This window comes from Callorhinchus milii, unplaced genomic scaffold, assembly GCF_018977255.1.
Source record: "Callorhinchus milii isolate IMCB2004 unplaced genomic scaffold, IMCB_Cmil_1.0 Scaffold2, whole genome shotgun sequence".
NCBI lineage: Eukaryota > Metazoa > Chordata > Chondrichthyes > Chimaeriformes > Callorhinchidae > Callorhinchus > Callorhinchus milii.
In genome coordinates, this window is record NW_024704743.1 from 59,442,879 (window position 1) to 59,470,836 (window position 27,958).

The window sequence follows — 27,958 nt, forward strand, 5'->3', positions numbered from 1 at the left end:
CCCGGAGCCTGACGTGGAACTCTGCCTGGTTTGAATATTCGTAAGCATGGGGATATGCTTTAGAATGAGTCAAACATTCGCCAGACCAAAAGAAAAGCTATCACATCATTCTTTTTCTGAAACTTCCTGCTTTCCTTTCTGCACTATATGCCATACTCGTTTGTTCTTTCCCATCTGAACAAGCTTGGACTTATATTGAGTCCTTCATGTAGAGTAATGTATCAGAGTGCTTTATAGAGATGATGTTGGACACCATTTGAGGGGAGTGATGTTACACTCAGACTTGTTTCAGCCACTCCTTTCCTCTCACCGAGTCTTTCCCTTTATCTCTCATACTGTGTGAGGTTCACTGTCACTCTTTCATACACTTTTGTCTTTTTTTTCTTGTACTCTGTCATTCAAAGCTCGCTCAGTCTTGTCCCTCTCTCTCCTCTTTCCCACTTACATAGGCTTACTCCCTCTCACTCACACATGCTCATGCTCAGTCCGCTGGCTGCACCAGAACTAGAAAAACAAACACAGCTTCTAAATATAAAACCATCTAGAGTTCTGAAACTGATGGGATCACTTGCATTTTATGATTTTACAGTACAAAACTTTACATGTCTATGTGCTAATTACACTAGTAATCAATATGGTGACTTTATGATATTTAACACATTGGTGGTTAGAGCATTAGCCTTGCAAGTGAGAGACCTGGGTTTGATTCCCGGCAGGACGAAATGTTGGGCAAGTTTCCTGACTCCACAGCCTTTGTTTGCCTAACAGTAAATAGGAACTTGATTGGCAGATTGCCAATAAGTAGGAAGTTGATTGGCAGATTGCTTTTCTGGGGCTAATAATTCCTTCAAAAAAATAATAATAATGAATTTGTCACTTCAATCCACTACTGTTTGTGGGACACTGCCGTGCACAATTGGCTGCCGCTTTCACCCACAAACTATACAGTCAAGACACTTTACAATATATTCTGTGAAGCGCTTTGAGACATCTCGAAGACGTGATAAGGCGTTATATCAAATGCAAAGATTATTATTATTATTACTTTATTGACCAGTCCCTGGGTGTGCTGGAGGTGGATCCCTGACATGTTCTACAAGCATCGTGGACAAGGCATTTATTACGAGACTGACTGCTATGATTTGTTTTGTCTAAGTTGTTGCTAACCTACAGTCAGGCTCTCAGGCTAACCTGCAGTTTAATGTCCTGATCTGTAAATTTGAATTCTAATGTATGGTGCAATTGACTTTTCAGCTCTGAACATCCAGAATGTTGTCAGGAATTTGCTTTCAGCACATCTGGGGGTCAGCTAAGGTGTTAAATATCTTTAGATCAATAATTTTATTACTAGTGTTAATTAACACATACATATTAAATAATGCATCACAACGGATAAATTTACCCAGAAACCTTCAGCTCATTGGTGCAGTAATTCACACTACAATTCAAGGTCAATTCAGAAATTGATTGCTCAAGAGGAAGAAGAATATCTGCCTCCTTATCACAACAATACTGTCCTCTTCCAATGTTTGTATAATGTGTGTTTGTACTGTTTGGTGAGATTACTATTCATTTTTAAGAGATAGTTCCTTGGCACTATTTGATTCCAACAGTGTTTTATATACTTAAAGGGAATAATCAGGTACATTTGACAATTTAATTTGCAACAGGGTTTCTTGGGAGAATGAATTCATACTGACGAGACTTGAGACTTTTGCTTTGAAGGTGCTGTGAGGATTTTCTGCCAATGGTTGCTTAACTAGTTAGCACCGGAAATGGTCACCATACAAAAATGCTGTATAGGCATGTGTGCTACAACATTGTGGTGAAATACACAAAATAGAGTTAAATAGATAGAACATTTTAGTCTATCTGATAAGTTCTGCTTGTTGGCCTTCCCAGCTCCTCCCTGCACAAGCTGCAGATAATCCAGAACTCTGCAGCCCCATTCTCGCCCGACTCCATTGGCTCCCTATCCTTCAGCAGATCCAGTTCAAGATCCTGGTCCTCACCTACAAAGCCCTCCATGGCCTCGTCCCACCCTACCTCTGCGACCTGCTAACCCCCTACGAATTGGCTGCTGCTTTTCACCCAGAAAATATGTATCACTTTACAGTATATTCTGTGAAGTACTTTGAAAGACATGATAAGGCACTATATCAAATGCGAGGATTATTATTATGGTCTGATTTATGCTCTAAAATCTCGGCTAGCTGGACCAATGGTGGGGGAGGCAGCCAATTACACCACAGTCAAACCCCCTTTCACATCTCTGTATAATAAAGAGTGGGATTTTAGGTTGTGGGTTCAAGACCCACATCGGGGCATTGAGTTCATAGTCGAGGCTAATACTAATTGTTGAAGATGCTGTTCTTTGAATGAGAAATTAAGAGATCCGATCTGCCTGTTCAGGTGGCTGTTGCTGATCCATAGCATAGTTTGAAAGGAAAAGGCACTTTCTACTGACGCCCTCATGAACAATCCTTCAGATAAATTGGTCCTTTACAACTCGGCTGCTGCATTTGCCCACATGTAGCTATTACACTTTTCAGTAAAATCCTGTGAAGCGTTTTGAGGCGTTTCAACAATGAAGTGAATGACCATTTTTATCTGGGGATTGTTGGCCAGGAGATACTTGTTTCTCTTTTTGAATGTGGCACAACCCAGGTCTATATTGAGGTATCAGCCAAGACGACAGATGACACTGTTAACATTGACGACCCCAGTATTCCATTTGATACACGCATGATACTTTTTCTAAAAGAATAAATTCAAACACGACAAAGTCACTGGAATTTATTCCGTGAATTACCGAGAAATTATGCTTCTGCATTACATTTTGCTTAAAAAAAAACTTTCTGTGTTAAAACTTTTTTCTGAATATTAAATGTTTTTGTTGTCACACCAGCAATCTGCCGCGTTACCTTTAAAAGCAGTTTATAGTTTTAGTAAATATTTGCTTTGAAGGAAGGAAGTGCCACAATGCTTTAATGACCCTTTTATAAATTACAAGAACATTTAAAAATGCCAAAGTGTGATGCATTGCATTTTAATTTAGTTTTATATGTGCATTTAACAAAATATTTCCTATTTTATCGTTGTATCAGGGTATTAATCCTTGCATTTGATATAACACTTACCTCTGCGTTTATGTCTCATAATACTTCCTAGAATTTTACTGTAAAATGCAGTTGCTGTGTATTTTTAAACAAACAGTTTGCGCATCTCTCTACACAAGCTGCAGATCATCCAGAACTCCCTAGGATTGGTGAGCCTACCGCCTCCATCATCACTGGGCTCCACTTTCCTCTCTCCCCCCCCCATCCCCAGTCAATTGACTTCAAGATCGTCATCCCCTTGTTCAGATCCTTCCGTGGCCTCACCTCCCCCTACCTCTGTGACTTTCTGCAACCCAACTGCCCCTATCACTTCCACCACTCGGGTAACATCTGCTTCCATCATATGTGTCGTGTCCCCCACCCGTCACCACCCAACGTGATTAGCCCTACCATCGGTGGCAAGTTTCAATCATTCTGCCCCTGCTCTGGAACTCCATCGCTTCACAGTTTTATATATATATATATATTTTTGAGTTTTCGAAACGTGAATAATAGCAGAATTGTTATTGCTGCCCCATTTTGGAACGATTGTTGGATAGTTTAAATATTTGGGGCTTGAACGTTGAGTGGTGTAATCCATATGTTGATTCTCCATGTAATGATTTCCTATTTTTGTCACAGCCTCTGCAGGAAGAGTGACAGTGCATTAAACCACAGTGCCATCTCAAAATGTACAAATAAAAATATATTGGCTGGAAACTGACATAAAACATTTTGTACTTGATTTTAAAATATAAAACTGGTCTGCCTTACCATCTTGTTCATGTTAGCTCAGATTCTATAGAACTTTCTGAACTCTATTTTGTATTTGATTCTTGCTCACTTTATTGTTTAAATTGCATCAATATAAGCTTCCAACAAAGACAGTTTGACCAAATGTAAATAAATAAGAATGGGAGGATTACTTGGAAAACAGATGTTCCAGTGAATGTAATGGAAAAGGCTATAAACTAAAAAACATAAAAATGGGTATAACAAGGTGTCTGGAGCTGTCACTAAGTGACCTGGTGAGGCAATCATGTTTAGTGCAATTATAATGCACTTTTTATACAACTATTGTTTTTATGAGACTGACCTATTTCCTCTGTATCTTTACTTTAGTTGTCTCAATTAACATAATGATGTGAATTTAATGGTAGTTTGACAGGTTATTGTGTCAGAAGACTATCTTAGTAATAGAGAATTGTACTCCTACGTAGCAAGTGTTCAGTTATGATGTTGGGGTGGTCTTCCAGATAATAGGGGCAGAGTGCTGAAGGCTCGCCTAACAATGGTAGTTGTAATTGTAGATTTTGGCCTTCGTATCCACAAAGTAAAGACCCAATAACTGGATTAACATATAGAATCATCATGCAGATATGGAGAGCATGATTTGGCAGTACCAAGGGCTAACAGTTCAATTTTTGCGCCAACTTAATGCAGGACGTTGGTGGGTTTAGGGCAATTAATGTATTCCCCTCTATAGATAATTCTTCAGTTAGTACACATATAGTTACAGCATTAATCCCAAATCTCTGCTGAGATACTTGATGTGGGGATGTTTATGATATACAGTACTGGGATAGGTAGAGCAAAACAATGAACTCCCACAGGAGGGAAAAAAATTGGACAAAGCAAATATTTTTTAAATGGCTCCAAATCTGTGATAGGAAAACACTTGAAATAAAGTAGAGCTCTGTTTTCTCGTGTATGATGTGTAACATTTCAAAGTATATTGTACTGTTACCCTTTTTTTATTTGAAATTGTGGCTCACATCTGTGCTGTGAATTTTGTATTGACTGTTTGGTTAACAGGTTGCTATTGTGGTTGTCATTACAAATTAAGTAGATGTAGTATCTGCTCAGGTTCAGAATAATAGACAGAGTGAGAATGTTACTGTAATTGATTATTTGAAGTGTATTTTTGCAATTGAAAATGCTAGTTTAACATTTGAGTTCACTCATTTTATTAAATTATATATGTGCCTAAGATGCAGCATAAAAGTAAGATAGCTTAATAGCATATTAGGTTTATTTTGCAATGTCCTGATGTGTTAATTAAAATTGGTTAATTAAAATCTGTGTTAATTAATATGGTGATCTTGAAGCTGAGTTTGAATGTGGTAAGAAGGTAAGAAGCAAGAGGAAGGAAGGAGGAAGTTGGAAGGGCTTCAGGATAGAGCTACAAGACACTAGAAGCTGAATGGCTCGCCTGCCAATGTTGGGCCAGAAAGGGCGGAGGATATTAAGCAGGCCAGTGTTCATTGAATGAAGGGATCAGTTAGGAACGGTGAGGTTGCAGATGTAGGAAGGGGTGAGGCTGAGGAGGGATTTTTAAGGTGAGAACAAAGATCTTGAATTTGATCTGCTGAGGGAAGATCTTTAAAGGCCTCACAATATTTAGCACTTCAGCTACTCTCAGGAATGCTAGTGCTGGGGTATCATAAAATCATAAAATGCATTTTGTTGGCGATCAAAAAGGTTAGCAATCATTGCTGTAGTATACAATAGAACCCTATTATATTGTCCTTCAATATAAGTCCTGCCTGTTTGCGCAGGTTTACTGTGGACCTACACTAACGGGAAGTGCAATACACCTAGCTTCTGCGCTAAATAGCTAAAATTGTGGTTCTCTGCAAAAATTGTTTGATGATTATCAATACATTACACATTTTACATTTACTTAGCATCTTTTATGTTAGGAAGATGTCTAAGGCATTGGACAGTTCAGGGTTTTCACCTGTATTCATCTGTGGAGTCCTGTAGCTCAGTGGTTAGAGCACTCGCTTTGCAAGTGAGAGACCTGAGTTCAATTCCAGGCAGAGGGCGAAACCTTGGGCAAGTTTCCTTACTCCACACAGAGCCTAATAATAATCCCTCCAAAAAACAAAACAATAATAAATTGGTCATTTTCAATCTACGACTGTTTGTGGGACATTGCTGTGCGCAATTGGCTGCCGCGTTCGCCCACAAATATACAGTCAATTCACTTTACAGTGTGTTCTGTGAAGCGCTTTGGGACGTCCTCCCGACGTGAAAAGCGCTATATCAAATGCAAGGATTATTATTATTATTATTATTATTACATTGCTTGCCTCATACATTACACCAAATAGGGCTGAAAGATAAGCTGAAAGTACGACGACCAATAGTGGGGCGGATGGGGCAGGGGATGTGAAGCAGACTTGCTCAGTGGAGGGAGTAGCTGGATTTGTAGGATTTGAGGAGGTCCAGTGGTAGGGTGGGGCAAAACCTTGGAGGCATTTAAAGGATATGATGAGGATCTTGAACTCAATCCACCAGGGGATAGAGAGCCAGTGGAGCCGGGCGAGGATTGGCATGATAGACTTGTGTAGCCTAGTGCAGGAAAGAAAACAAGAAGCAGAATTTTGGATAGTCTGCAGTTTGTGAAGGAAAGAAGTGGGTTGTCTGGCGAGGAAAGAGTTGGGCTGGAAGTGATATACATACGGATTAGGGACTCAGCAGTCTGAGGGGTGAGGCAATGTAACTTGCATCTTTAGAACACTGTAAGTCCATTTTGGGTCTTTTAGTCTATTCATTAGGGAGTTGGAGAAAAGTACGTTTTAGAATATTGTAACATTTGCTGATACCAAGGTGAATGTGAGCAGGTGAATGAATATTCTAAGGAAGATAAATAACATTCAGGATCATCTAGATCTTTTCAACAGATGGGCCAAAGCAGTGCCAAATGGATAATAATTTGGATAAATACAGACACAAGGATATTTTAACAAGATACATGCATATAAAATGAATGCATTGTGAGGAGTTGGAGATGGAAACAGATTTAGGTTTGATTATTGATTATTCATTGAATGTTTTCGGTAATTATGAAGCTGCTATCGATAAAATAAATCACTATAGTAAAAAGTTCAATACACGCACTAATTGTGACCAGTCCTGTTGTAGATATGAAAATATTACAGGTGTTAGGACAGTAGATGAAATGCAATATATAGTATTAACCAAACACTTCTTCCATCATGGATTACAGTGTCACTCTAATACCATACCTTGCCAGTCTTCTGTCTCTCTAACTCTTTTTTACTGGGACTTCGGAAAAATTTCCACAACTGGTTATGACATCCACATGCGCAATTAATGAGATTGGATAAAATTGAAATCCCCATATCATTAGATATATGTAATGGACTCTCAACAAAGTATTGGTGGTACACTGATTAATTCTGTGAGGGGAGGATCAGATCTTCATTGTTGAGATGTGGGATGGGTTTTTGCTTGATTGCTTTGGGATTCAGGAGATTTCTGTGCAATGTTCCCTGGGAAATTGAATAAGTAGAGTGTTATCCATGATCTGAGTACGTTTTTTGTGTAGCTTGATGAAGAGTGGTACAAACAACAAGTTGCATTTATTGCCCTTCATCCAGGATAGTGCCTCAGTGTGCTGGATAGTACAACAACAACTTGGATTTATATAGGGCCCTCCACTCCGGACAGTGTTTCAGTAAATACAGTACCAAATAGTAAAATCAATACTCTATTTCTTTTAAAATATTGCTTGATTTTTCTTTTGGAATGAATTGTTATTTTTCGTTCTCCCTCCCCTCCCCCCACCACCCCAGCCTGATTTAAATTAGCCATTATTGTTACCTAAATGTAATTATGCAAATGTAATCTTGTTGTTGTAAATGTAACTTCTAATTTTATTATACTGCATAATTACATGTAACTGACACCTGTAGTCAGAAAAGAANTTTTTTTGATATTTTATTTTCTGCTGCAACTATATCCATCAGCATTCTGCTGTAACTAAATTATGTAAAAAGAACTGGAAATGGGTAAATTCGTGTACGTATTTTGTTTGATATGTTTGATGTGTATTGTAATGTAGGTAAGTGGGAGATTGTAGGTGGGTTAATTATTCTAGCTGTTAGGAATAACTCTGGAGTTAAATGCCATATGGATAAAAAGGTAAGAGCTAATGAATCATTCAAGTGGAGATGCGTGTACAATTAATAAAATTAATCTCAGAATATATTAATTTTTAAACAAATTAAATTCTATAATGTGTTAGCTAAAAGAATGTGGGTACAATTGATGTACTAAATGAAGACAAAAATCTAAATTGGAATTATTTGAGGGAAAGATGGATTGCAGGCAACAACAATTAACATGCCCGATTTCCTTAAAAATAGTGTTTAACATTCAATAATAATAATAATCCTAGGATTTGATATAACGCTTTTCACGTCTTCTAAACGTCTCAAAGTGCTTCACAGAATAGACTGTAAAGTGAATTATTTTGTGGGCGCAACGCGGCAGCCAATTGCGCAAAGCAGTGTCCCACAAACAGTCTTCTTTATAGAAGAATAAGGTGTCTTTGTATATGTGATATGTATGCAAAACAATTTTTTGTTGCAGCTAAATGTTGGCAAGACAAGATGGAAGCCATATTCCCTGGCCTATCCCTCAGACTCATTGAACCGGTGGGCAACGTAGGCATCAGGTTCGATCCACCGCTGTCCTTCCTACCCCACATCCATACCTTACCCCAAACGCAGCCGAAACCCTCGTCCATGTATTCATCATCTCCCACATCGACTGCACAAATGTCTTCCTCACCGGTCTCCCCAGCTGCACAAAATCCTGTTAATCCCAAACTCCGTCACCCGCATACTCACCCGCACTAAACTCCATACCCGCAACACACCAGACCTTGCCAGGTTCCACTGGCTCCCTGTCACCAAACGGATAGATTTCAGGATCCTCACACTTGTCTTCAGATCCATTCATGTCCTGGGACCTCCCTACCTCTTCGAACTGTGTTTACGGTTACCTCCCACCGCCCCTCTCCTCCTGGCTTGGTGTTGTGCTCTGCCACTGTCAAACGCTATGGGACTCTACCCTATGTGAGGGGTGTTATATAAATGCAATTGGTTGATTAATCAAACCAAAGAGAGGGGAAATGAAAAGCATAAGTTTCCCAACTGCCAGTCATTACAATTTAAGTTCAGTTAAAGTTTATAGTAGGTATAGTAAGTTTATAGTATATAATAATATACAAATCAAATAATTGGAAGTCAAATCATTAGATTACTTTACAAATGAATTTCCCTCAGCTTTTATTACAAATTGTAACTGTACATGATGTTCAGTAATATTTTTGATCTTTGAAATTGTGTAATTATAGCTGCATTCAAGAGAATGAGGTCAACAAAAGGCGCTCCAGTTTTCTGTAGATTTCATTACTAATTATGTTTGCAGAATGAGATTGTGCAAGGAACATTCCAGTTCCTTAAAAGTATTTTCAAAATGTTATGGTATTCACTTTGAGTTATAATAGTAGTNAAAAAAATTGAAGCATACAAATAAACTGGCATTTCACATTTAGCTCAAACATGGCTTTGTAAAATAAATATATACATATATTGTCTGCTAGAATTCGAGAGATGAAAATAATCAGCTTTCAAGGATTAGAGGTTAACAAAGGGAGAAATGCATTTGATATAATTTTCATCTAAAAACAGGATGAGAGTAACTCTTGATCTGCTTGGTGTTTGAAAATATTCTAGGACCACCTGCAATGAAAAGACAGTTAACACTTAGGTATGCAGTCATTCATTCAAAGGATTTTTAAATTAACATCTCTGATCCTGTGAGAATTAAAACCTTTTTACAGTGACAACTAAGCGTTATGAGGGACTGGTATAGTGCTCCGAGCCGCTGCCCAATGTGAAGAACGCTATATACATGCAAGCAGTTGTTGAAAACTGCATTCTTTCACAACTTGAACTTTAAAATTAACACTACTGCTTAGAAAAACATAAATCTTTGAAAAATTCAAATTTCAGTTTTGTTTGTCTTTGAGCTTAAGTTGTTTTTAAAATAATCATTCATTTATAGAGTGTTACAGCACAATACCTAGGCAAGGTTTATGAACTCACTACATGGAAAATATTGGGAAAAACACATCTACTACTGTTGGATACAGCCAATGCAAGCCACTGTATCGCTGGATATTCATAGACAACAAAGCTTCAATTGCAGCTGTGTATATGTCACCAGCAAAATAAGGTTAATCAAATATTAACAAAAATGCAATGTTGTAGATGATTGATCCAATTGACAGTTCTCTTACTCCTGGGTCAGAAAGCGATCATTAAGGATACCTTGGCACCATTATGAAACCTTGGCTAGTATTCCTTCCTTGTTTAAAATGCATCATTTTGTTCTTTGCTGATGTGGGATTTGGCTATAGGCTGTTAACAAGAGTGTGCATCACAGAAAAGAATAACTCATTCCATAAAGCATTTGAGATGTTTCAACATGATGAGATGTTATATCAAATAAAATGTATTAGAATTTTGACATTTTGAAAATGTTGCTCAGAAATGGCAATAAAAACAATAAAAGTTTAATAATTATTGCCGCCCTATAGATATTCTGGAGATCAAGTGAGTTTCTTTATATACAAATAAAGGAAGTGGAACTGAGGCCTAACCAGTGTTTTAAAACACTAGTTAGGCCTCAGCTAGAATACTGTGTTCATTCTGGGCACCACACTTTAGGAATTTACCGCGATGGTACCAGGAATGGGGGACTTCAGTTTCAGGAGAGACTAGAGAAGCTAGGATTATTTTCCTTGGAGCAGAGAAGGTTAAGAGGAGACTTAGTAGAAGCTTTCAAAATTATGAGGGGATTTGATAGGGTGAAAAAGGAGAAACTATTTTCACTGGCAGGTGGGTCGGTAACACAAGGACATAGAATTAAAATTGCTAAAAGAAACAGGCGAGGTGAGAATACATTTTTTCACACAGCGAGTTGTTTGGATCTGGAATGCCTTGCCTGAAAGGATGGTGGAAGTCGATTCGATAACAACTTTTAAGAGAGAAGTAGATAATTATTTGGGGAGGAAAGTTTTTAGGGCTATGGGGAGAGAGCGGGGGAGTGGGATTCATTTGGATAGCTCTTTTCTCCGTTCCTCTGACCCCTCACTGATTGATAACACAACTCCAGCCGCTTGAATGGGTGGAGTCCGCTGTCAATCTGAATTTGACTCTACATCTGGGAGTCCCTCTTAGCTGAATGGAGTCGCTCGACATCACAAAAGACGCAATTGAGTACATTCAGCGGTGACCAGAGTGGCATTTTGCCCAGGGTAACCATACTTTCATCCAAATCAATTGGCATATTTTATATGGGTAAAAATACAACAAATCGGGGTTGGGGGGTTTAGTTCGATTTACCCAGTTAATCAGTGTCCAGCAAAAGCGGATTCCACTGTACCTTGATTTTAACTTATTCTTGCCTTCAAATATATTCATGGCCTTGCCCCATCCTAACTTGTATTCTGCAATCCTACACACCTGGACACTGCATCCGCTCTGCCAACTCCAGCTTGCTTCATGTTCCTGCCTAATGCGAAAGGCACTATAAAATTCATTTTTGTTGTTGTTGTTCCACTAACCTATCAGCAGGTCAACTTTCAGTTACTTTGCCCCAACCTCTGGAAATCGCTTTCCAAACTCCTCCACCTAGCCACCCTCACTTGCTTTCAAAATCCACCTCTGAAAAAGACCCACATCTGACTGAGCTTTCAGCCATCTCCTTTCTACCCTTTTATCTTCCTTCCAACTCGAACTTCCACTCAAATCTTTGTAAAGAGTGCTATATAAGTGCACATTGTTGTGACTTACAAAATAATATTTTGATCTCCATGTTATCAATGATCAAATCATCAAGAAAACAAATCATGTAAACAAATAAGTACAATAAATTGCAGGCAATTTAAAGCATATTTTGCATTGTTTATTTTATCCTTGATAAATTATAGTTTGAGTACTAAATACAGTTGTGTGAAAAAATATGCAAATTTCCATGTTTTCCAGGTAATTCATCTATGCTGCATCCCTTTGAGGTAAAGCAGCTTTTCACGGGTGGCACGTTTGACAGAAACTACAACAAGAAATATCAACCCATTAAATTTGTTGTGCCATCCTTGACCAAGAAGGTAAATAATGTTCATTCCTCCTCATTCAATATCCTCTACATATTGGTGGGTATTCATACATAGCCTTGATGAGTAGACTGCCTAGGCTTAGGGGCTCACTTTAGCTCACTTTCTCTTGTGTGGCAGTCCATATGTAGAAATATTCAAAGTTCCTCTGAGAATCGCAGCAAATCAACAACTCCAAATGCCTGAAGCTCAATGTGTAACAATGTTGTTTCTTGAAGGGTTATGTAGAAGAAAAAAGTCAAGGTGTTGCAGAAAATATGTGTTGTCACCTACGGACTCGCTTTTTAATTATATTTGATTGGATTCAGAAACGTCAGCAATGCATCACCTCAGGAATAAAATGTGTTGCTGTTAGCATAGTGTTCACACATTTTTAATGTTCAGTCGCAGAATATCGTCCGCCACCCTTTACAAAGTCGAGAGTATTGAAGGATCTTAATCATTTTTAAATCAGAGTTCTACAATATACGTGGGTAACAATCTTTTTATCCTGAATAATTGGTTCACATTCAGGTTAATTGTAGAGGACTTTTCAGTTTAAGATATTTAAAATAATTGAATGCTTAACTCTCTTGCAACCAGTAACCCCAAGGTAGAGATATATATGTTTATCAGGATTGCAAAGCATGATCAATGAAGTTCACAGTGCAAGGATAAATGTGTTGATTACAGGTAAGTACTAAAGTGAAAATAAAGCATGTAGAAATAAAAAGAATTTGTAAAATGCTAGAAAACGACATCTGGTCATTCAATGTTCAGGAAAAAACAGTTAACGTTTTAGGTAAAACTTCTGATTCTGTTACTGCAGCAATGCCCCATACCATTAGAAGGACTCATTTGCTTTACCTGATCTTCCTATGGGGTGAAAATTGTGACCTTTAATGTTTTAATGCACATTATAAACAAAATGCAGTCAGTTCCTGTCAATTTATTGAGTGATTTCTCTCCCTGCTTAACCTCCCCCAACAATAGTTGGGCACAAAGCTAACCAGTTCATTTGACTGCCAGTTAGCAGGATACTGTTCTTTTAATTGTCAATTTATGAATTTACCTTCAATTACATAACATTGATTTCTAACAAAGTATTTATTGTTCATGCGCATTGTTTAGAGATATAAATCATAATAACAATTTTTAGCAACAAGATACAACAACAACAAGATTCTATTTATAGAGCGCCTTTCACGTCAGGAGGACGTCCCAAGGCGTTGGACAGTTGGGTCGGGACCTGAGCAGGGGGGAAATGGTCAGGGTGAGGGGAGGGAAGGGAGGGAGCGAGGAGGGGGTAGAGAGTCGAGAGGGGAGCTGAAGGCACGGTCAAAGAGAAAGATCTTGAGACCGGCCTCGAAGGAGGAAAGGGAGGAAGCGGCGAAGGCACTGGGGGATGGAGTTCCAGAGCCTCGGGGCTGAGAGGCTGAAGGCCCGGCCACCGATGGTAGGGCGGGGGATGTGGAGCAGACCGGAGCCAGAGGAACGGAGGGTACGGGCAGGTAGGTAGGGGATAGTAGGTCGGAGAGGCTGGAGGGAGATAATTTTTGTTCTCTGAATCTTTTTTTTTCCAAAAAGTAAACATGGAATACTCTACTCTAGATAAAATCTGTTTTTGTTCTCTTAAAGGTTTAATTTATTTTATTTTGGCGTAACATTGCATTGGTCAAAGGATGAGCTGTTAAACTCCCACGTGGAACAGTTATTACCACCAATCTTAATAAGCAATTAAACATTTTATAAAGGTGTAAGATGTGATTACTGCATCGTGAGAATAGATTCTAGTTCTATAGTTCATCATGATTAATGAAGTTGAACCACGTTTGATTTTGCGGAACTAACTAACGTATTAATGGAACAATACTCCATAAATAATATCTAGAGTATAGAGTATTCCATGTTTACTTTTTGGAAAAAAAACCTCAGGGTCCAAATTCTCCTGAAAATGCCTTTTTTTTCAGTTTAAGAACTGAAGCCTTTAAGAACATTTTATCTTAAAAATGTTTGGTATAGAATTGTGTGTTGAAGCCAAATTAAGACTGGAAAACAAAAATGCAGAATTTCACTGGAATATTAATATCTCGATCCAATTCCAATTGTAAGGACCATTACTTGTGTTTTAGAGTAATAATAATCATAATCCTTGCATTTGATATAGCACTTTATCACATTGTCAAGGCATCTAAAATAAAACTTTCTTTTTTTGAATAAACAGAAATATAGTGGGAAAGTAATAAAAAAATTCTGTGAAAATTGGGATTTATTTGGGAACATTCCTTTAAAACAATCATCCCAATACTGGCCTTCCTGCAATGCTGATTCTGACAATATACATGAAAAGTCGGTTCCGGCAGTTGAAGTAAAACATCATTTTCTGTAATGTGGTTTCTGGAAATGTGCCTGTATAGATTGTGAGAAACAGCTCTCACGAACATTGCATCTCATTGCAGGAGTCCATATTCCATTGAGGCGAGTGTGTGCGTACACACACAACAACAACTTACACTTATATAGCATCCTTCACAGAGGGAAGCGACTCAGAGCGCTTAACAGTGGCAGAGCCTGACTCTGAGCCAGGGTGGGGGCGAGGTGACCACGAACACGGTCGAAAAGGAAGGTTTTTAGGCGGGACTTGAAAAAGGGAAGAAAGGGGGCAAGGAAAAGGGATTGAGGGAGGTTGCAAGGGATAAGGAGGAGGCCGGTGCCAGTCAAGCAGAGGTGGTGGATTGGGGAGTGAGGAGGTCGGAGAGGTATGGAGGTGTCAGGGAGTGAATGGATTTGAACATGAATGTGAGAATCTTGAAGTTGATCCGTTTTGTGATGGAGAGCCAGTGGAGCCTGGCCAGAACTGGTGAGATGTGGGTACGGAGTTTGGTCCAGGTCAGTATGTGGGCAGCAGAGTTCTGAATTAGCTGAATTTTTTGAATGGTGGAGCTGGGGAGACCGGTGAGGAATGTGTTTGAATAATCCAGGCAGGAGGTGGCAAACCCATGCACGAGGGTTTCAGCTGCATTTGGGTAAGGTAAGGTCGGAGGCGGGCAATGTGGCGGAGGTGGAGGAAGGCGGTCCTGGTTAGGGACCAGATGTGGGGGAGGAAGGACAGCTGGGGGTTGAACCAGACACCTAGATTGAACACTGGCTTGGCGAGTCTGAGGGAGATCCCAGGGAGGTTGAGGAGTTCAAATCCATAGGAGTGAAGATGTTGACGGGAGCCAAGGAGTATGGCTTCCATCTTGTCCACATTTAGCTGCAGGAAGTTGGCACTCATCCAGGCCCTGATGTCTGCCAGACAAGCACATCAGTGGACCTGGAGTTGGTACTGGAGGAGGCAAAGTAGATTTGTGTGTCATCCGCATACTGGTGGAAGCTTACTCCGTGTCTGTGGATGACATCGCCAGAGGGAGCATATAGATAAGGAAAAGAAGAGGGCCAAGGATGGAGCCCTGGGGTACCCCACAGGTGACTGGGCGGAGGTGGGAGGAGAAACCATTTGCCGAGATGAAGTGGAGGCGGTTGGTTAAGTATGTGAGTGCGGTTCCACTTAGGTGGATGAGGGAGGAGAGGCGGTGCAGAAGGATGACGCGGGAAACCGTGTGGAATGCAGCAGAGAGATCCAGGAGGACAAGGAGACAGAGGCTCACGATCACAGACACCTAAAAATAAATTGGCAAATTCAGATTTCAAAAGTTAAATTTGGGTGAAAACCATTTTTATCATTAGACTTTCACTGAAAAAAGGGTTATTTATTAGTGAAAATTGATTTGTTATGTTGCAGAGATCTGATGGTCCAGAATTCTAGCCATTTTGGTCTTCTAGTGCATGCATTTTGGCACCCAAAGCATTTCACATGATACATTGTAAAGGGGAGAGATTATGTTTTGGGGGCAAACAGAGCAACCAAGTTTGCTTATAAGAGTTCTGATGCATAGCCATGTACAAGCAACAATCAGGAAAGAAGGGCAGAGCTGGTGAGAAATGAAAACTTCAGAAACAACCAGAAATTAGATGCAGCATGATCAGCAGTCAAGGAAAGAACAATTTTTTCCCTCCTTTGCTGATTAAGGTATCTTGCTGCATTGTTTTCTTTACTACTTTCCAGCCTTACACTCTACAGTGGATCACTTGGGATTAGGAAAAGAGAGTGGAGGAATCATGGACACAAATATGTTTGTTAGCACTCAAAAGCATATTTGTATTGTTAAAAATTGTATACATAGTACATTCATTTGTTGTTCTTCAGTCTTTAATCTTTTTATTTCCTTTGTGCTTTTTTCAAGTCTCTTCCGAGGTAATAATAAACTTAAAAAATCTCTTTAAAAAAAATTGGTGTCCGCAATTTCAGTTATATCAGAGTTGTTTATTCATATATTCATAATTAAACTACAAATGAAAATAAATTGTTCAGGGTCTCTCAGTATCCTTGTTCAGTCGTGGTATTCACTCAGATACTGTCCATATTAATTGAGATTAGTAAAGCATAGGATTTGTGTATGTGAAGCATAGTATTTGTTTATGTGAATAATATATTTTAGTTCTAGATCAATAATAAACCAATCAATTTTTTTAAAAATGCTTTTCATCTTAAAATGTTATTGTGTTTCAGGTTGAACTCTATGTTGTGATCACTGGCCATGGAAGTGATGAAAATGGCTGTGGAGAATTCTGTGTCACTTCTCATTATTTTGTAATCAATTCAAAAATTAATAATTCAAAAACATTTGACAATGCTGGTAAGAGTGATACTTATAGCTTTTTGCTATTTTTATCTAACAAATTAACTCATAATTTATTCTGAACACATTATTGACTGGAAGCAATTCTGTATTATGCTTTATATTAATAGGAAATGAGAATTTAATTTTCTGACTGATGTGAATGTATTTTTTCAGTGGATAGAGAATTTTAAAAAATCACTATAAATTATTGTTTTTTTCCTTTAAATATATTTTATACTTAGGATTCTCACAAGATTCAATTTTGTTGAGTGGTTGTCTTTGTGGTTAGATCAACAGCAGAGAATAATAGGAAGGAGAAGCTGGAGGGGGCAAATTGCCATTTGATGTGTCACAAAATGTTATTTATGGAGGTGGAGAAAAGTGCAAACAAAAAAAAACCTGCTTTTATTTCCTCTTTCCTCCCTTGCCCCATTAATCATCAGTCTTCTTCCCAGGTTGGATTTTCTTATTCACTCTCCAGTTCCATGTTTCATTCATTGCAAGCCCCATCAACCACAATGTCGCTCACTAAAGCTGGAAATTTTGAAGCTGGTTTGCTGCACTTGTAGATTTGTTTGATGAAATTTTGCAAATAAATTAGTATTGAGCAGCAGCTGTCCAGTGGAGCTGGGAGATTTCTAAAGGAGGATTGTACAAAGAATTTTAAAGATCACTGCAACAAAAAAAAGATAGGCTCTCTTAAGTCCACTTCACAGTAACATGCTAATGCGTTTTTAACATTCAGTCTCCCTGACTGGATGGAACCTCTATAGTGAAAAATGTCAGTTCTTCTCTCGCTTTCTCCCCACTGCTTTTCCCTTCCTTGCCAGCCTCTTCTTACTTGGAAGAAGCAATAGCAGTAGAAGGAGGTGTAAGGAGGTGTTTTGCTTCCAAAATATACAGTCAATTCACTTACAGTATATTTTGTGAAGTGCTTTGAGACATCCTGAAGAGATGATAAGGCGCTATATCAAATGCAAGGATTATTATTATTACGACAATCTCTGGAGCATCGTCCTGCAGCGGATTCAGCATAGGTAGTGAACAGTAAGAGAAGATAGCATTAGAACCAGTGAGCTGGATGACAAGGAGCTGGGCTTGGCTGCATAAAGCTGGTACTTAACTGATTTGAGTTGAAGAAACTGGGGCTTGACCGAATCAGGTTGGAAGTTGCGCTAGGGTGAACTTGGTTAGGAGAAGTTGGGGTTTGGCTGCGTCTGGTTAAGAGTTTATAGCAGTTTCCAGGGCACTTGTTTTTTTTTGTACTTCTAATTAGTTTAGGCTCCTAACTAATCAGAAGCATAGAAACAAGTGTTCCTTTTTCCAGATTAGTTGGTTTTATTACCCAAAATTGAACAGAAAAATTATAAGTAGTCAGATTGAAATGACCAGGGGAACAATAAGCAATGTTACAAGAACATAGAGCTGTTCAGCAAATGCTTCTTGGCACAACGTGTTGCTTGCAGATGTTAAATTCTGTGCTTAACAGTCTATCAGAATTTAATAGTAATTTGCAAATAGATAAACAAAGTTCCAGGTTTGGGAGAAGAATAAAATGGATGCTTCAGAGACCTAAGACTATAATACGACAGCTGAATTTATTTTAATTGGAGAAAGAACAAGTGTGCTGGGCAAGTAACATAATTCAGTTTTTTTAAAATGCTCAGAGCTATGGATGATGTAAAGGTAATCAAGCAATTTCTCTTGAATATTGCAGAACCATGTTTAAAATTAACATTCCTCAAGTGTTACTAGATTTTATTTTCCCCACAGAGAGCAGCTAATGTGCAACAGAACAGTAATGAAACGAGTTGATGCTTCATCAGTTAACTCCTAGAGTTTTGTGTCAGCAAATAATATATTGTTATTATTTTCAAAATATTCTCCAACAAGATACTTCTGTTAAAACTGAAGATTCTGTACACATTTTATTTTCTTCCAAATTCTTAACAATACAATTAAACAAAATAAGGCTCAACTAAAATGTTTGCAGGCTAAAGATTTCTAGCTTTTCAGGAGCATCAGGCAAACCTGCATGCTGAACTAAATTAAAGAAATATCAGCTTTCTGCTGCTGAGTTTCAGTTAATTAATGATGAGTACAGCTCCATCTTGAATACACTTGGACCCGGTTATACTGTAATGCTTTGGTATAATGTGAGTCTGTATATAGCATAGGTGCATTGTTGACTCTTCAATATACTTGAAGCGCAGTGCACTTTTGGTGCGTTAGCACTCAGAAGCAGAAAGCCTTCCAGCACTCCAATAACTATTGGAAACACTTGTGGTTGATGCCTAAGTACGCACATGCACAGTGTGGTTCAGTGAGGTTAGCATTGACATGCGGAAACCCATCACAATGCTCGAGTATTCAAACCAAACTGAGAGTTCCCACCTACACATGGAAATTCCCGGGTATTGGAATAGAATGCGCTCTCTCTCCTCAAAGGGACGCATTCTGCATACCTAATTTGAGAGAGTATTACACACAGGTTGGCAGAAGCCAAATCTTGCGGAGCCGAGAGTGTGTGTTTGGGTATTGCTGAAGTTTAACCAGTTAAAACTGCATAGCTTGTCATTAAAAATGCTGGGTGGCAAGCTTCCAGTTGCTTTACCAGCTAGGACCAGCCTACCCGTTAAGGCATTGGCTTGAAGTGCTAAAGGAGCTGAGTAGGAAGAATTCCTGCCCCCAGTTACTGGTCTGTCCCTCCAAGTCCTACTGACGAGCGAGGCTGTCATCAGCAGTCCCCTAGACTCCCGCAGCCCTGCTGGCTTAGGAACTGGACCACCAAGACCGCCACAGAGGTGTGATTCCAACATTCTGTTGACAAACATGTCACCTCAGCTCCAAGGAGACCCCCGGGATTGTTCTGGATTTGTTTAAAAGCTCATTTGGAGTACAGTATAGCTGTACTGTAGTAATAGTAGTTTCAAATATTTGCTTTCGTTTTAAAAAATGTTTTACTTCTTATTTTAGGTTAGTTAATTCTCTCACACTTTCTGTAGTATTTGATTAATAGAAGATATTCAGTGAAGAGAACGGTTTGCTTAGCAAGGACTACCTCACTAAGAGGCTGCTATCACAGGGGGAATGTTAAATAATTGAGTTTGAGAACCAAAAGCTTAACAGTGCCTGGTTGAATTATTGATTGCATGGTACTTAAGTTTCCTATCTACTACATCAGTTACAGTGCCATTGAATTGCAAATGTAATCCAATTCAAAGCCATTGCTACGTCTCTTCAAACTTTTTTCCTTCCGGCTCTGCACAGTCACCTGCAGTGTACCCCAAGGTTCCATCTTTGGCGCCCTTCTTTTCCTCATTTACATGCTCCCTCTCAGCGATGTCATCTTCAGTCACAGAGTAAATTTCCCCATGTGTGCTGCAGACAACACCCTAATGTAGTTTTTCTCATCTAGCTGCAGCTCCAGGTCTGCTGATGTTCTGTTTGTTTGTTAGACATCAAGGCCTAGATGAGTACAAACTTCCTGCAATTAAACGTTGACAAGACGGAAGCCATACTCCTTGCCTCCCGTTAACATCTCTCCTGTGGCTCTGACCTCCTCAAACTCCCCAAAGACTTTCTCTAAGACTTAATGAATTTTGAAACTCTCAATTCCTCCCCCTTGCTCTCTACTTCCCCTTTTTCAGATCATACCTGAAAATCTTCTTGTTCGACTATGTCTATGGTCACCTCCCACCCCCCACCCCAGCGGCTCGGCGTCAGGCTCTGACACTGTTTTCAGATCCAGATCCCTTCACTCCCTGGCACCTCCCTACCTCTCCGACCTTCTCACTCCCCAATCCACCACCCGGCGCTTCCGCTTCTGCTTGACTGGCACCGGCCTCCTGCTCGTCCCTCGCACCCTCCACCCCACCAACGGAGGTCACGCTTTCAGCCACTATGCCCCGAAACTCTGGAACACTCTCCCTCAATCCCTTCGCCTTGCCCCCTCTCTCCCCTCTTTCAAGTTCCGCCTGAAAACTTTTCTCTTCGACCATGCTTATGGCCACCTCCCACCTCCCTCCGGCTCGGAGTCAGGCTCTGCCACTGTTAAGCGCTCTGAGACGCTACCCTGAATATAAGTGCAAGTTGTTGTTGTTTAGCTCTCCGAGGTGTTTCCAGTTGATAATGCTAGCAAGTCAAGGTTATCAATATGATGAAATTATTACTTTTTCATAAAATCCCTGGTTACACAACTTTACTGTAATATATGTGTGTATATATATAGAGAGAGAGAGAGAGAGAGAGAGAAAAGGGGGACTTAATACAGAAGGACTGAAATAGTTAGTGGCACAAACAGAGAGGGAGAAAGGGATACATTCAGAGAGATAGATGTACATTCACAGAGAAACTGAACAAGGAACATTGACATATATAGGGGTAGAGGGAGAAAGAATGTCAAATACATAAAGTGAGAGAAAGAGAGAGACAGTGACATACAGAAGAGAGACTGATAGAAAGCAAAAAACAAAAAACAGTAAAACAAATGAACATAATACTAACAGAACAAAACTACTGAGAGGTTTTAGTGTGTGGGGGCGGCAGACAAAAGAGAGAGAGACAGAAAACAACAAAATGATGGGCAGAAAGGCTACGGGAGAGGGAGAGTGAGAAAAGGAGAGAAAGAAACCTGCACAGAAGCAGTCAGTGCCAGGGGAGAGAAGGGGGCAGTCCTCCCTCCCCATGCACTGCACAACCTCTTGGAACAGAGTCAAAATCACAGCCAAGGACAGGATTCTAGGAGAAAGAGGAAGAAAATGAGTGAAAAAGAGGAACAGAGACTTGGCAAGGACAAACAGTGATGTCTGTGATGTCTCCTGAAACTTTCAATACTAGATAGATTTATTTGCTATTTTGATTTTGTGAAACGTCACCTAATTTTACTTCCACAATGTCACAAAACAATGCTCAAAAACTTTAATTAAAATGTTGCTATACATTCATCTTTTTAATTTTTTTAAATGTTTTCATATAAGTAGTTGAATTGGATAACAGAGGATAAGTTAAATTTAGGATAAACATATTTAATGACGATAATCTCATTAGGAAGAATTTCTAATTAGTTTAGAAGCACTAACACTGTATAGTGATTGAATACAAGTCTAAATGTTTTGTTTGTTCCACCAAGGGACAGCATTTGGTTGTGCTGACAAAGTTCTGGAAGGTGTAGTCCCCAATGAGCATGGGACATGGCTCTACGGGAGAAATGGGTGGTGTGATGGACAGGATGTGGCACCATGGAGAACAGATGTCACTGACCAGGTACATTTTGACCTTTAAACTACTAGAAGTGGGGGAAAAAAACATCTGATGGTTGTTTTAGGGATTTCTATATGACTTTGCAAATCAGAATTGAATCAGCCATCTGTGATGGTATTTGTAATTGGTTCCTGACGCAGGTGGGTCTGCAACACTCCTGGGCACTGCTGATGATGGCCAGGCGGCCTAGCTCACTGGTAGGATTTTCAGGGGCAGTACTTGGTGGCAGGGATTCTTCCTATTCAGCTTATTAACCCTGCAAATCAAAGCCCTAACAGGTAGGGTGGTCCCAGCGGGAAGCTTGCCAGACAGTGCTTTCAATGGTAAGCTATGCAATAGTTACTGGTATCCGAAGCTTCAGCTCTTGCCAACCTTCACCTAATAGTCTCCAGAATTAGATAAACAGGGCAGGTCCCCGGGGAGAGAGTGCACATTACAATCCAAACATGGGAATTTCCATGAGTAGGTGGCATGCATGGAACTAACTATGTTTGGTTCAGATACTTTAAAGCATGGTGATGGGTTTCTGCATGTGTCAGGTTCTTCGAGTGAAAAATAATTGCTTCTTAACCTCATTAGCTCTAAGGAATATAATTTACATTTACATAACCTCTCATCATAGCTAAGAACCTTCATTCCAGGCATCTATCCAGTGAATTACCTCAAAAGCTAGTGTTTCTTCGTAAGATTGGGTGCCCCAAACTGAACATGATACTCTAAATTGAAGCATAGATATTATAACTAGTATTATAATTGATAATATGCCATCTGAACATGTGAACATCATTGAGGTGTCTAAATAGATATGTTTCTAGGAAGCACTTAGCAGTGTTTTACTTCAGTAACCAAATAAAATAAAATAGCTAGCAGATAATAAAGACATTAGTTTCTTACATTTTTGTTAGCAAGGGAATAATGCAGCTGTGCCTCATCACACTGTCTGTTTGGTGGACATTTTTATTTTCGAAACCAAACCCCAAAAATGATAACTCTTTTGTAAGATAGAAAATTATAGTCAGTTTTTGTTCCAATTTGTTGAAGCTGAATAAATCTTGTCGTGTCTTCTAGAAAAACAATGGTGAAGCTACAGGAGCATGATTAAGGTTAAAATTTAAGAATTGCGGTAATTTTGAGATTGGTAGGCGAATTTACTCAATTTCATCACTCCTTGTACGAGACCCTCCAATCTGGCTGCCACCATGCCCATAGCGCTCACACGCTCTTGTGGGAGTTACAAATGATATCCTCTCTGTCCGCAACCAGCTCCCTGAGCCTCGTCGTCTTTCTTGACCTCTCCACCGCCTTCAGCACTGTTGACCACTTCATCCTTCTCCCCTCCCTGATACACCTCTCCACCATTGTCTGTCTAAAAGACAAGGCCATGATTCTATAAACTGGAACAAAAAATGACTAGAATTTACTATTTACAAAAGAGTTATAAGTGTCAGCCATTTTATAGTGCCCACCATTATAATGATAGGTCTGAGATTAAGGACCTATCCTGCACAAAACAGTAGAACAAGAGTTGAGAGTTGAAAAGGACAATTTCAACACACACACAGCAGGACGTTTTTCGTTCTTCGGAGGGTAATTAACAACCGGGACAGGTTGCCAGGAAGGGTGGTTTAGGCCAGCACACTGGACTCATTTAAAAAGCAGCTTGAATCTGTAATGGCAGGACTGTGGTAGGGTGGGTACTATGGAGAGATGAAGTCAGAAATTGGCTGAAAAATGTTCCCCTCTGAAAAACATTTTTGGTTTATATTTCCTCAGTATGATACCATTACACATGAGTTAAAATGTCCTGTCATTAATCTGTGAATTTATACTTGCATCTAATAAAATAGTCTAGAATAATGACAATAAGGGAGATTAGAATCCTGTAATCTCACGGATGAAATTGTAGCATTAGACATAGAGCATTAGAATAATTTGTAGACATCATTAGAATTCCAGAGGTATAGGTAAGAAACTCTAAATACCTATTTTATATGTTACTGTATTTATATAATCAGAACTATTTCATTTTTATGATGCAAGTATCACTATAAACATTATCTCAATAATTCATGTCCTGTAAACAAGCTAGCATCTATAAAACAAGATTAACAGCTTCTGCTGTTAATACTTCAGTTGATCAAGAAGAAATTTAACAAATTCACTTCATTTCTAATTGATTTCACTCTGTAAAAAAAAACTTTTGAGAGATTTAGTTTGTGAAAAGAATCATGTAAATTAATTACTAGCAATGCAATTATTTCCTTAAAGACACCCCTTCAGTTTGTGTTTAGTCTTTGTGATCACAGAAATAGTGTCAAAAGTTCTAAATTACTAAATTTAGCCTATTTTATGAGGGTTTTAACCCATTTCTAATGATTGTCCTTCTTGGAGATGGCTAAGCTATTTGTGGATGAGCAGGCTTTAAGATGATTTGCATAGCAGTGGAATATCATAATGAAGTCGATCTTTTATGATAGTGTCTGACTGTTCAGGTGGATGTTAAAGATCCCATGGCACTATTTGAAAAGAGAATGGAGTTTCACCTGATGTCCTGGCCAACAATCCCCCAAATAAAATTGGTCATTCACTCCATGGCTGTTTGTGGGATATTGGTTATGGAACTGGCTATTGCCCATAACATAACCAGTCAATCCACTTAACCAGTATATTCTGGAAAGCGCTTCCGAGACATCTCGATGGTGTGATAAGGCATTTTCTCAAATGCAAGGATTATTATTATGTATTTATTTGTTGTTTTAGTATTCCATTCCTGATCCTGGAAAGATCCACAGTATTTCAAAGCGCTGGTTTATCAGCAAGATTTGGAGTGGGGCTGGACCAATTTGTGGATTAAAGAATCCCACTTGGCTTCTGCTAACTCTGCAAGCCAAAGCTCTAACTGGTAGAGTGGACTTAGCTGATCAAGCAGCAGAAAACTTGCCAGACTGGTCTTGTGATAACACAAGATGTGTGTTTTTAACTAGTTAAACTCCAGCAAAATCCTAGTGCACATGCTGGAGTCCTGAGCCTTGGCTACTGCCAATCTGTGCCTAACACATTGTGGATTTAGGAGGGCACGTCCCTCCTAAGAGTGCGAATATGAAAGATGAAAGAGTGATTATGAAACATGTGAGAAAGTGAGCTCGTTGATACATCATTATGTGAACAACAACACATTGCATTAAAAGGTGTTGTATAAATGCAAATTGTTGAAGTTGTACTCAGTTAGGCTGTAGGCCATAGGGAACTTAGTGGTCCCTACTGTTTTTATGGTTGACTTGTTGGAAAGGATTCTAGTTTGTTTTGCAATGGTTAACTTATGCTTCTGCTTTTTTTGAAAAGGGAAATAGATATTTCCTCTTTATTCCTTTGAGTTTTAATAATTATAAATAAGCCTTGCATTCGATAGCGCCTTACCACAGCTTTGAGATGTTTCAAAGCGCTTCACAGAATAAAGTAGTGTGACTATGTATATTTTATAGTCGAGGGTTTGTTTAACAGCACCGTAATCACCAACATCAACCCACTGAAAGTCTTGTGTTGTTTATTGTTTTGATGGCATAAATGTACCACACTGATGTTCCATGGTAGTAAAATTAGTAGGCTAATTTTGTTCATAGGTATATATAGCTCAGCTTGTCAATTTAAATAATAAGGTAGCAATGAAACCCGAGTGACCAGAATACAAGTGCAAGTTATATAATAAAGTACAATTTAAATTCATATATAGCATCTTTCACGCAGGGACATGAGTCAGTTATGATGTCAGTCTGGCTCATTTAGTAGCACCTCTTGTCTCTGAGTCAGAAAGTTGTGGGCTCAAAGCCCACATCAGAACTTTGAATTCTCACAGTCTCGGCTCACTCTCCAAGTGCCATTCTTTGGATGAAACGTTAAACCGAGGTCTAACCTGCCTATTCAGGTTGATTTAAAAGATTGCATGGTACGATTCAAAAAGAGAAGGGAATTTCTCTATTGTCCTGGCCAACAATCCCTCAGATAAAATTGATCATTCATTGCTGCACGGCTGTCTACAAGTTATCTGCCATATTTACCTACAAAATATACAGTTGTGAGACATCTTCCTGATGTGAAGGGTGCTATATAAATGTAAAATTGTTTTTATTTGCCAAATAGTTGAATTGAGCTAAATCAGGCTGTCAGTTTCAGATGTCTCTCACACCTCTGAAATGTATCCTGTATCCTGCTGTCACGAGCAGAGATGCATGTGTTTTTTTTGTTTACTAATGATTTTTTAAAAGTAGAGTTTGTTTCCGAGCAATTTGGAGGATAGGATGGTCTACCTTTGCAATGGGGTGCATTGTTCAGATTTGTAGTTAATGGGGGAATAATCTGCACAGAGTAAATCATGTGCATTGTAAATCCCCCTGCTATAGAGCAATGCACAGTTTATATGAGATGAGACAGTGTTATGAATCCAGACACACAGATACTTCCTCAGGTGTGACTAGCTTTTCAAACAGATGAGGCAGCTCTAACTGAAAATTAGACTGGCTGGGAGAGCAATTAAGGGCACTTATGGGGATGGTGAATTTTGAATACTGGATTTAATCCCAGTTAAACACAGTTTAGCTAAATCTAACAAAGTGTTGGATTAAGATAATAACAGCAATTAGAATACCTGCTGTTCAATAAGAAAAATAAATCTGCAAATCAGCATTGATTGTCAGAGTCCTGTAGCCTAGTGGTTAGAGCACTCACCTCGCAAGTGAGAGGACCTGGGTTCGATTCCCGGGCAGGGCAAAACGTTGGGCAAGTCTTGTTACTCCACACACCTCTGTTTACCTAGCAGTAAGAAGGAACCCGGTTGTTATTCGATTGGTGGATCTCTTTTCCGGGGTAATAATTCCATCAAAAAAAAAAAAAAATTGGTCACTCAATGCACAACTGTTTGTGGGACACTGCTGTGCGCAATTGGCTGCCATGTTTCACCCACAATATACACAGTCAATTCATTTACAGTTTATTCTGTGAAGCGTTTTGAGACGTCTCAAAGACATGATAAGGTGCTATATCAAATGCAAGCATTATTATTAATATTATTGTTGGACTTCCCAACTCTTATTTCCACAAGCTGCAGATCATCCAGAACTTTGCAGCTCTGGTCCTCTCCCACACCAGGCTCGGTGACCTCACCCGGCTCCACTGGCTCCCCATCCCTCAGAGGATCGAGTTCAAAATCCTCATCCTCACCTTCAAAGCCCTCCATGGCCTTGCCCTCTCCAACATGCTAACCCTTTAGCAACCTGTCTGCCCCCTCCGCTCAGCAAGCTCTGGCCTGCCTCCATATCTCCCGCCCGGCCCACCCCACCATCGGCGGTTCGGCCTTTCAGCCTCTCTGCCCTCACCCTCTGGAACTCCATCCCACATTCCCTTTGCCTCATTCCCTCAATTAAACATCATTTTTTGTACGGATTAATTAATTTCAGAGGAGAAAATAGATAACATTAGTAACTTGTTTAAAAATGTATAGCACCAGATCTTTTCAAAGGCTTTGGAGATGTTGAAACAACGATGCATCTTGTTAGGTTATTTAAAATGGATTGGCTGCTGTGTAATAAGGAAAAAAAGCTGTGTATAGTTTTCAAATTATGTTAAATAACTGAAATTAAAATAAATGCTTCTTTATAAGGTAGCATTTTAGGTACAATACTTGGAATATACATTAAAGTAAATTACAATACAATGATTGCTAATCCTCATAAGGGCATAAATTAGCTAAAATAAAAAATCTAGAATATATTTTTTACTTTAATACTAGTTAAAATAATAGACATTTGACAAGGCAGAAAGAAACTTTTTCCTCCAGTAAGAGAATCTAGAACAAGAGAATTAGAGCTAAACCAGTTAAGAGTGAAATCTGAAAACAATTTTCA

The 27,958-nt window shown here is 39.2% G+C and overlaps 1 protein-coding gene across 1 annotated transcript in view; it reads left to right on the top strand.

The window, feature by feature from the left end:
- Positions 1–27,958, top strand: part of si:dkey-256h2.1 (uncharacterized protein LOC337520 homolog) — a 61,881-nt gene that overhangs the window by 29,613 nt on the left and 4,310 nt on the right. Inside the window, exons 9-11 of the mRNA XM_007904786.2 lie at positions 11,969–12,090; positions 16,688–16,814; positions 21,931–22,064. Coding sequence (XP_007902977.2) covers positions 11,969–12,090; positions 16,688–16,814; positions 21,931–22,064 — 383 coding nt within the window. The remainder of the gene's footprint in view (positions 1–11,968; positions 12,091–16,687; positions 16,815–21,930; positions 22,065–27,958) is intronic.